This window comes from Salvelinus sp. IW2-2015, linkage group LG4p, assembly GCF_002910315.2.
Source record: "Salvelinus sp. IW2-2015 linkage group LG4p, ASM291031v2, whole genome shotgun sequence".
Classification (NCBI taxonomy): Eukaryota; Metazoa; Chordata; class Actinopteri; order Salmoniformes; family Salmonidae; genus Salvelinus; species Salvelinus sp. IW2-2015.
In genome coordinates this window covers 5,869,083-5,879,475 of record NC_036841.1, presented here as the reverse complement: position 1 = coordinate 5,879,475, position 10,393 = coordinate 5,869,083, and the positions used below count along the sequence as shown (strand labels likewise).

General features: G+C 44.9%; 2 protein-coding genes across 2 annotated transcripts in view; both read right to left on the bottom strand.

Moving 5' to 3' along the window:
• LOC111959512 (tripartite motif-containing protein 3) overlaps positions 1-4,036 on the bottom strand; it is a 50,071-nt gene extending 46,035 nt beyond the window's left edge. The window contains exon 1 of the mRNA XM_070437561.1: positions 3,879-4,036. The gene's annotated coding sequence lies outside the window, so the exon portion shown is untranslated. The remainder of the gene's footprint in view (positions 1-3,878) is intronic.
• A 4,192-nt stretch (positions 4,037-8,228) lies between these two features.
• The window catches only part of LOC111956809 (inverted formin-2-like), an 11,472-nt gene continuing 9,307 nt past the window's right edge, over positions 8,229-10,393 (bottom strand). Inside the window, exon 13 of the mRNA XM_070436729.1 lies at positions 8,229-10,393. This exon is cut by the window's right edge and continues 361 nt beyond it. Within this exon, the coding sequence (XP_070292830.1) occupies positions 9,329-10,393 (1,065 nt within the window). The 3' untranslated portion in view covers positions 8,229-9,328.

Sequence of the window (10,393 nt, the reverse complement as noted above, 5' to 3'; positions counted from 1 at the left end):
TATAATATCATGACATAACACTGAAACATAACATCATATCTAACATAACACTGAAACATGTAACATATTATATATACATTACATAACACTGAAAACATAGCATCATTACCTAACATAACATATAATATCATTACATAACACTGAAACATAACATCATTATCAACATAACACTGAAACACAACACAACATCATTACATAACACTGAAACATAAACACAACATCATGTGTCCTAACATACACTCTTAGAAAAAAGAGTGTTCCAAAAGTGTTCTTCAGCTGTCCCATAGGAGGACCCTTCTTGGTTTCAGTTAGAACCCTTTGGGTTCCACGTAGAAATCTCTTCACCGAAGCCAAATGGCTTCTAACCTGGAAACGTAATGGTTCTACCTGGAACCAAAAAGGGTTATTCAAAGGGTTTCTACTTTGGGGACAGCTGAAGAAGCATTTTAACACATTTATTTTCTAAAGAGTGTAACATTGAAACATAACATAGCAATTTCAGAAATAACATTGAAAACAACATAAATATAGATAAACATATTATAAATTCTCCAAAATACAGTAACCTCATCCAGCCATGAGCCCTGCCCATAGACTGCAGTATTGATGCCCACCTGCCAATGAGCAGAGCAAGCAGCCAGAGCTAAAAGAGAGGTGTGTGTGCGTGCGTGCATGTGCCATTCCCCTCTTATGATTAGAAAAGCTACAGCAACAGCTCAGACCTGTAGATGCCAAGTGGTCAATAATCACTGCTTGTTCCTGTTCTGAGATTCACCGAACTGAGGCACAGATGCCAGACGAGATACTGTAATCAATTATTCAAACTCTTCTTTGCATCCATATGTAGCGAGAAATCCTGGACATAGCACTGCACTGCACTACGGCTGCCTTGGGGAGAAAGCACCGAGAATACAGCGAGACAGACAGAGGCTGAATGGGAGGAGGTACTCACATGAAATTTCCAGGCAGCCTTAGAGAGAAGTGTCAGCATCCAAGTCCACAGCTGTCCATTGTCAGAGTCCTACGTGTTATAACAGAATCCACAGAGAGAACCGTGGAACAGGAATAAAAGGCAGGCTGTCTGCTGTGTTTGGAAGAAAAGGAGCGAGAGACTGGAGGGGAAGGAGAAGAGAAGGAAAGGAGGGCGGGATCCATACAAATACTGTATTGGATTGGCTAGAGAAAGCAGTGGGAGGATTTGGCTGTCCAATGGATATTCGCATGTAAATTATATGTAAATGAAGTAGAGCATCTTCAGAATGTGATGGAGGGATAAAGACTGTCTGCTGCAATAGGGTGTGGCCTGTTTTAACCCCACCCCTGCCCATAAAAGGACAAAGGATGCTTTTCACTGCCTTCTCTGGTTCCCCTACTGTCGTAATCAGGCTGCTATTTAAGATATAAGGAACACACGAGAAGCTGTACAGAAGACAATGGCCAAGCCCTAATGACTGTATTTAAAACATAAAACCATGAATAAATATAGCCTAATGGTCTAGACTTTTATACAGACCACTTAGATGCCTACCCATTGAGCAACTGAGAGGGGGGGGGGTGAACTAGGATTCCAAACAAGATTCCAAATAATGAATCTAGCGGTTGGAAAAACCCACAGTAGAAATGCCTTATCTTTATGGATGAGAAGTGGATGGAGTGATGGAGGGGAGGATGATGGAGGATGTAAAACAGTAGAGCAGACCAGCTGGCACTTCTGTATCCTGAAGGGTGAAAAACAAGAGGGTGGGTGGTGCTACGGGGTTGAGGGTATGGATAGGGGGTACATGTTGGTGCAGTGAGCATGCAAGGCGATGCTTTCAGAAGAGGTGTCTAACAATACCCAATCCACACCCAAAGGCCAGAGGAGGCGTCCCAAATGGCTCCCTGTTCCTTTATGTACACTACTTCTGACCAGGGCCCATGGGGTAAGTAGTGCATTAATAGTGATGCTCTATTTAGGAAAGAGTGCCATTTGGAATGCAGTCCAGGAGCATCTCTGGTTTCAACAACAAAGGCTTTGTATCCTCACGATTATTTGTTCTCCTCCACAGCCATAAAGTAACTTCATTAAGGGGTTTAGAAATCTGGTGCATCTAGGTGGAGGAGATAGAAGAGAGGAGGAGATACATAGTGCAATAGGAGGTGATGTGGTTTATATGCTGAACACAGGTGTGGAGGGGTAAAGAGGGGGGGAGAGGGGCGGGCGGGCATAGACGGCCGTCTCAGGGTTGCATTGTAAGAGATGGGGTTGCTATGGAGACTGCATCAGCCCAAATGGCAGCCAGACAGAAAGGCAAGACTCAGCAGCAGCCACAGAAACCAGACTGTACAGTAGATACCAGAAACCAGACTGTAGAGTAGATACCAGAAACCAGACTGTACAGTAGATAACAGAAACCAGACTGTACAGTAGATACAGAAACAGACTGTACAGTAGATAACAGAAACCAGACTAGCTGCTCCTCCTCTACACGTACACGTACTTAACGTCTATGTCCCAAATGGCACCCTATTTTGTGGATAGTACTACCTCTGGTCAAAGTAAGTAGAATATATACTTGGGCTCCCTAGTGGCGCAGCGGTCTAAGGTACTGCATCTCGGTGCAAGAGGCGTCACTATAGTCCCTGTTTTGAAAGCAGTATCACATCCGGATTGGGAGTCCCATAGGGCGGCGCACGATTGGCCAGTGTCCTCCGGGTTTGGCCGGGGTAGGCAGTCACTCTAAATAAAAATCTATTCTTAACTGAATTGCCTAGTTAATTAACCTCTACAAGATCGGTGGGCCCCGTGGCTGTTGACCTAACGTAGGCTAATGTGATTAGCATGAGGTTGTAAGAAAACAACATAACACTGAAACATAACATATAATATTATTACATTACATAACACTGAAACATAGCATCATTACCTAACATAACATATAATATCATGACATAACACTGAAACATAACATCATTATCTAACATAACACTGAAACACAACACAACATCATGACATAACACTGAAACACAACACAACATCATGACATAACACTGAAACATAACACAACATCATGACATAACACTGAAACATAACACAACATCATTACATAACACTGAAACACAACACAACATCATGACATAACACTGAAACATAACACAACATCATGTCCTAACATACACTCTTAGAAAAAAGGTGTTCCAAAAGTGTTCTTCAGCTGTCCCCATAGGAGGACCCTTCTTGGTTTCAGGTAGAACCCTTTTGGGTTCCACGTAGAAATCTCTTCACGGAAGCCAAATGGCTTCTACCTGGAAACGTAATGGTTCTACCTGGAACCAAAAAGGGTTATTCAAAGGGTTCTACTTTGGGGACAGCTGAAGAAGCATTTTAYCACATTTATTTTCTAAGAGTGTAACATTGAAACATAACATAGCAATTTCAGAATATAACATTGAAACAACATAAATATAGATAAACATATTATAAATTCTCCAAAATACAGTAACCTCATCCAGCCATGAGCCCTGCCCATAGACTGCAGTATTGATGCCCACCTGCCAATGAGCAGAGCAAGCAGCCAGGAGCTAAAATGGAGAGGTGTGTGTGCGTGCGTGCATGTGCCATTTCCCCTCTTATGATTAGAAAAGCTACAGCAACAGCTCAGACCTGTAGATGCCAAGTGGTCAATAATCACTGCTTGTTCCTGTTCTGAGATTCACCGAACTGAGGCACAGATGCCAGACGAGATACTGTAATCAATTATTCAAACTCGTCTTTGCATCCATATGTAGCGAGAAATCCTGGACATAGCACTGCACTGCACTACGGCTGGCTTGGGGAGAAAGCACCGAGAATACAGCGAGACAGACAGAGAGAGGCTGAATGGGAGGATTGTACTCACATGAATTTCCAGGCAGCCTTAGAGAGAAGTGTCAGCATCCAAGTCCACAGCTGTCCATTGTCAGAGTCCTACTGTGTTATAACAGAATCCACAGAGAGAACGGTGAGACAGGAATAAAAGGGCAGGCTGTCTGCTGTGTTTGGGAAGAAAAGGAGCGAGAGACTGGGAGGGGAAGGAGAAGAGAAAGGAAAGGAGGGGCGGGAGCCATACAAATACTGTTATTGGATTGGCTAGAGAGCAGTGGGAGGAGTTTGGCTGTCCAATGGGATATWCGGCATGTAAATTATATGTAAATGAAGTAGAGCATCTTCAGAATGTGATGGAGGGATAAAGACTGTCTGCTGCAATAGYGTGTGGCCTGTTTTAACCCCACCCCCTGCCCATAAAAGGACAAAGGATGCTTTTCACTGCCTTCTCTGGTTCCCCTACTGTCGTAATCAGGCTGCTATTTAAGATATAAGGAACACACAGAGAAGCTGTACAGAAGACAATGGCCAAGCCCTAATGACTGTATTTAAAACATAAACCATGAATAAATATAGCCTAATGGTCTAGACTTTTATACAGACCACTTAGATGCCTACCCATTGAGCAACTGAGGGAGGGGGGGGGGGGTGAACTAGGATTCCAAACAAGATTCCAAATAATGAATCTAGCGGTTGGAAAAACCCACAGGAGAAATGCTTATCTTTATGGATGAGAAGTGGATGGAGTGATGGAGGGAGGGAGTGATGGAGGATGTGAAAACAGTAGAGCAGACCAGCTGGACTTCTGTATCCTGAAGGGTGAAAGACAAGAGGGTGGTGCTACGGGGTTGGGGGTATGGATAGGGGTACATGTTGGGTGCAGTGGAGCATGCAAGGCGATGCTTTCAGAAGAGGTGTCTAACAATACCCCAATCCAACAACCCCAATCAAGTTGCCACCTGATGACTGGACGCTGCTGTACCCCCCAAATGGCTCCCTGTTCCCTTTATGGTACACTACTTCTGACCAGGGCCCATGGGGTAAGTAGTGCATTATATAGTGATGCTCTATTAGGGAAAGAGTGCCATTTGGAATGCAGTCCAGGAGCATCTCTGGTGTTCAACAACAAAGGCTTTTGTATCCTCACGATTATTTTGTTCTCCTCCACAGCCATAAAGTACTTCTTAAGGGGTTTAGAAATCTGGTGCAGCTTAGTAGGAGGGAGATACATAGTGGCAAAGGAGGGATGTGTTTATGCTGACACAGGTGTGGAGGGGGTAAAGAGGAGGAGAAGGCTAGGCGGCGGGCATAGACGGCCGTCTCAGGGTTGCATTGTAAGAGATGGGGTTGCTATGGAGACTGCATCCAGCCCAAATGGCAGCCAGACAGAAAGGCAGACTCAGCAGCAGCCACAGAAACCAGACTGTACAGTAGATACCAGAAACCAGACTGTAGAGTAGATACCAGAAACCAGACTGTACAGTAGATAACAGAAACCAGACTGTACAGTAGATACCAGAAACCAGACTGTACAGTAGATAACAGAAACCAGACTAGCTGCTCCTCCTCTACACGTACACGTACTTAACGTCTATGTCCCAAATGGCACCCTATTTTGTGGATAGTGTACTACCTCTGGTCGAAAGTAGTAGAATATATACTTGGGCTCCCTAGTGGCGCAGCGGTCTAAGGTACTGCATCTCGGTGCAAGAGGCGTCACTATAGTCCCTGGTTTTGAAAGCAGTATCACATCCGGATTGGGAGTCCCATAGGGCGGCGCACGWTTGGCCCAGTGTCCTCCGGGTTTGGCCGGGGTAGGCKGTCACTCTAAATAAAAATCTATTCTTAACTGAATTGCCTAGTTAATTAACCCTCTACAAGATCGGTGGGTCCCCCGTGGGACGGTTGACCTAACGTAGGCTAATGTGATTAGCATGAGGTTGTAAGAAACAAGAACATTTCCCAGGACATAGACATATCTGATATTGGAAGAAAGCTTAAATTCTTGTTAATCGAACTGCACTGTCCAATTTACAGTAGCTACTACAGTGAAATAATACCATMCTATTGTTTGAGGAGAGTGCACAGTTATGAACTTGAAAATGTATTAATAATCCAATTAGGCATATTTGGGCAGTCTTGATACAACATTTTGAACKGAAATGCAATGGTTCATTGGATCAGTCYAAACTTTTGAACATACACTGCTGCCATCTAGTGGCCAAAATCAAAATTGCGCCTGGGCTGGCATAATACATTACGGCCTTTTTCTTGCATTTCAAAGATGTACAAAAAAACATGTTTTTTTCTTTGTATTATCTTTTAACCAGATCTAATGTGTTATATTCTCCTACATTAATTTAACATTTTCACAAAATTCAGCCCCGCTCTTCTCAATTTACATCAACAACATAGCTCAGGCAGTAAGAAGCGCTCTCATCCATTTATATGCAGATGATACAGTCTCATACTCAGCTGGCCCCTCCCCGGATTTTGTGTTAAATGCTCTACAACAAAGCTTTCTTTGTGTCCAACAAGCTTTCTCTGCCCTTAACCTTGTTCTGAACACCTCCAAAACAAAGGTCATGTGGTTTGGTAAGAAGAATGCCCCTCCTCCCCACAGGTGTGATTACTACCTCTGAGGGTTTAGAGCTTGAYGTAGTCACCTCATACAAGTACTTGGGAGTATGGCTAGACAGTGCACTGTCCTTCTCTCAGCACATATCAAAGCTGCAGGCTAAAGTTAAATCTAGAATTGGTTTCCTCTATCGTAATCGCTCCTCTTTCGCCCCAGCTGCCAAACTAACCCTGATTCAGATGACCATCCTACCCATGCTAGATTACGGAGACGTAATTTATAGACCAGCAGGTAAGGGCGCTCTCGAGTGGCTAGATYTTCTTTACCATTCGGCCATCAGATTTGCCACCAACGCTCCTTATAGGACACATCACTCCARTCTATACTCTTCTATAAACTGGTCATCTCTGTATACGCATCTATGAGATATCTACTGCAGCCCTCATCCTCCACATACAACACCCATTCTGCCAGTCACATTCTGTTAAAGGTCTCCAAAGCACACACATCCCTGGGTCGCTCGTCTTTTCAGTTCGCTGCAACTAGTGACTGGAACAAGTTGCAACAAGGTAAAAGGTAAAACTGGACAGTTTTACCTCAATCTCTTCATTCAAAGACTCAATCATGGACACGCTTACTGACAGTTGTGGCTGCTTTGCATGATGTATTGTTGTCTTTACCTTCTTGCCCTTTGTTTTTGTTGTCTGTGTCCAATAATGTTTGTACCCCGTTTTGTMCTGCTGCCATGTTGTGTTGCTACCATGTTGTTGTCATGTTGTTTTGCTACCATGCTGTGTTTTCATGTGTTGCTGCCATGCTATTTTGTTGTCTTAGGTCTCTCTTTATGTCGTGTTGTCCCATATTTTTATTTAATATATWTWTWTTTTWAATCCCAGCCCCCGTTCCCGCAGGAGGCCTTTTGCCTTTTGGTAGGCCGTCATTGTAAATAAGAATTTGTTCTTAACTGACTTGCCTAGTTAAATAAATGTAAAARATATATATTTTTTAAATAAAATCACGACTCAAGTCACAAACAGTGCCACACTCTGATGTCCGTGGCCTGGCGAGCCCAGAAGTTCAATAGGTTTAACCCACATTCACTCCTCTCTCCCAGAGATCTCTACAACACAACAAGTTAATCCCTCACCCACCCGCAGGGGTCAGGCCTGCCTGCCTGGCCTAGCTAGGGGTAGGCTGGGGGAGGCAGGGGGTCCCTACACCTGGTAGAATGAGCAGGATACATGGTGCAGAGCGGGATGCAAGGGGTACGTTCTGGGGCTTCTTGCTGAGGCCCTGGCTGCCAAGAGAGGCAGGGGATCCTTGGTCCTGGCAGAGCGGCAGGCTAGCTGGGGTACAGGGGGGTACATCCTTGGGGAGGCAGGTGGAGGCTGGGGGCCACATACTGAAGCAGTTTGGGGAGTACTTGCTGGGTCCCTGGCTCTCTCCCACCATTGTGCTATGTCACCAGGTGCTGGTAGCTTGGGTTGCATCCCAAATGGCACCCTATTCCRTATATAGTGCACTACCTTTGACAAGGGCCCATGGCCTGGCTCGCGCTCCAATTCTGAGACTGAGACCTCAACAACTTGGTTTGGGATTAGTGCCGTCCTCCCCACCATTCAGCTGGCTGTGCCTGGCTAGGAGACTGGCTGTCTTTGTAACACTGACCCCAATAAGAGCAATAGTGTTTTGTTGTTTGTATAAGACTACTAAGAGCATATGAGAAATYTTCACCACGGTTGTGTTCTTTTCAAAACAGCAAGAGAAGAGGAACACTTTTATAAAAATAAGAAATTACGTGATAAATGTAATACAAAACACTTTTATTCTTTAACAGTCTGTCCATTAAATTATTTTTATCTTAATACTGTTAACTTCTCTTTACAGGCCCTCGTCGCTGGAAATTAATTTAATGTAATTTCTACAGCTCTGTAAATATATCCTCCGGCAATATAATTTAATACTACTGTATATGGCAAAGATAGTTCCAGTATTTTCCAAGACAAAGATCACATTGGCTCCTCCTACTCAACAGTGGTTTTATTTTGCTGTGCATATTCAGTCAGAAGAATACTGATGTAAGAATATCACTATTATTAAAGACATTGGTAACAAATTACAGTAAGTGTCATGCTCCTCTTTGTGGGAATATGAGGTGGTAGAATAAATAAACAGTCATTTGTTGGTGGCCTACAGCAGTGGTTCCCAACTCTTTTTGGTTACTGTACCACCAACTGAATTTTACTCTGCCCGGAGTACCCCTGAAGTACCCCCTCAGGTGTATTTTACCAGTAGGCCTATGGTCTCATGAGTCTTCTCAAGTACCCCTTGTGGATAGGCCAAGTAACCCTAGGAGTCCTAGTACCCCTGGTTGCGAYCCACTGGCCTACAGGCACACTACTTGTGGTGTTGTTATCTCACTCTGCCACCTAGTGGAATAAAGTTCACACTGCACTTTTGGACAAATTCTCCCAGTCCCAGCATATCATTATTTTCCACTTCAAATCCACTTCAACAATCTCGTTTAATTAAACCTTTATAAAATCAATGGATGGATGGATATAAATATAGTTAATAGTCCATAGGGCCAGGTCCATAGAACAATGTAACATCTGTCTTGGTAGTCTGAATCTGAATCAATAGATGAATCAGGAGTCTAGAGCACGTCTAGAGTCTATATCCTTGTTGTTAGCAAGGCTTGCTCTTCTTCCCCAGGCGTTCAAAGAAGGACATGAATCCATAGCCGTCTGGTTTGGGCTTCGGGCTCAGGGCTTGTGTGTGTGTGTAGGACTCTTTGCTGACACTCTTGGACACCAGGTCTTGAACACCAGGTCTTGGACATCAGGTCTTGAACACCAGGTCTTGGACACCAGGTCTTGAACATCAGGTCTTGGACACCAGATTCCTCACATTGGCTTGCTCCTCTCTCCCAGGCGTTTAAAGAAAGACATGAATCCATTGCCCTCTGAAAGTTTGGTCTTCCGGCTCTTAGAGGGGTTAGCCATATTGTGTTTGGGGCTTTGAGGAGGGTCAGCCTGTTTGGGTTCCTGGGAGACGAGTATCTGGAGAGGGGCGGGAGAAAACTCCTTTATGTCCTCATCCTGGTTGTGGTTGAGTTCTAGGTGTAAGGGGGGAGGTTTTGTCTTGACTATAGAGGAGCTCTTGTCTTGGTTCAGCTCTCCTATCTCTACGTGTGTAGGTCTCTCTGCTGCTGACAAGCTGTTGGACACCTTGTCCCGCTGGACACCAGATGTCTCACAGTGGCGAGGGGTGGTGGGTACCTCCAAGCCTCTGTTTTCAGAGTCCCTGGGGATGTTGAAACTTGCTGTCAAGTCTTTGTGTTTTGACWTGGGGCTCTTAGACACCAGGTCTCGGACACAAGACTTCTCAGAGTGGCCAGGGAGGTTGGTACGGTTAGGCCCTCCAGAGGCTCTGTGTTTCAGGGACATCAGATCAGTGTCTACTGACTTCATCCCCCCTATGACCCCCAGAATAGGAGACGGAGTAGTAGGGAAAGTAAACAGATCATCCTCTTCTTCTTCCTCTTCCTCAGTAGGAGGGGCTTTAGGGGGGAGGGTGAAGGTGTGTCTGCGGGTGATTATTTCCTTGGGGGAGAGGTGAGGGTTGAGGAGGTATCTAGCCAGGCTCTCGCTGCCTCTACATGCATCTCCTAGCAGCCGCTGTCTGTCCTCTTGGAAGGTCCTCTGGTGAGGGGAGGTGGAGGTGATGGTGGAGATGGTGGAGGATGTAGCATTAGTGGTCGTAGCGTTGGGTGATCTTGTGGAGGTGTTAGTATTATTGGTGGCATTAGGAGACTTCTGCTGCTCCAGGCCGTACTCCCCAGACGAAAGACTACCACGGCTGCTCTGATACCTCAGAACCTTCCTGGACACTTCACGCAACTTCTGGGCTTCTTCCTCATTTCCCTCCTCCTCTTCCTTTTCCTCCTTGTCCTTCATCGTCACTGAGAT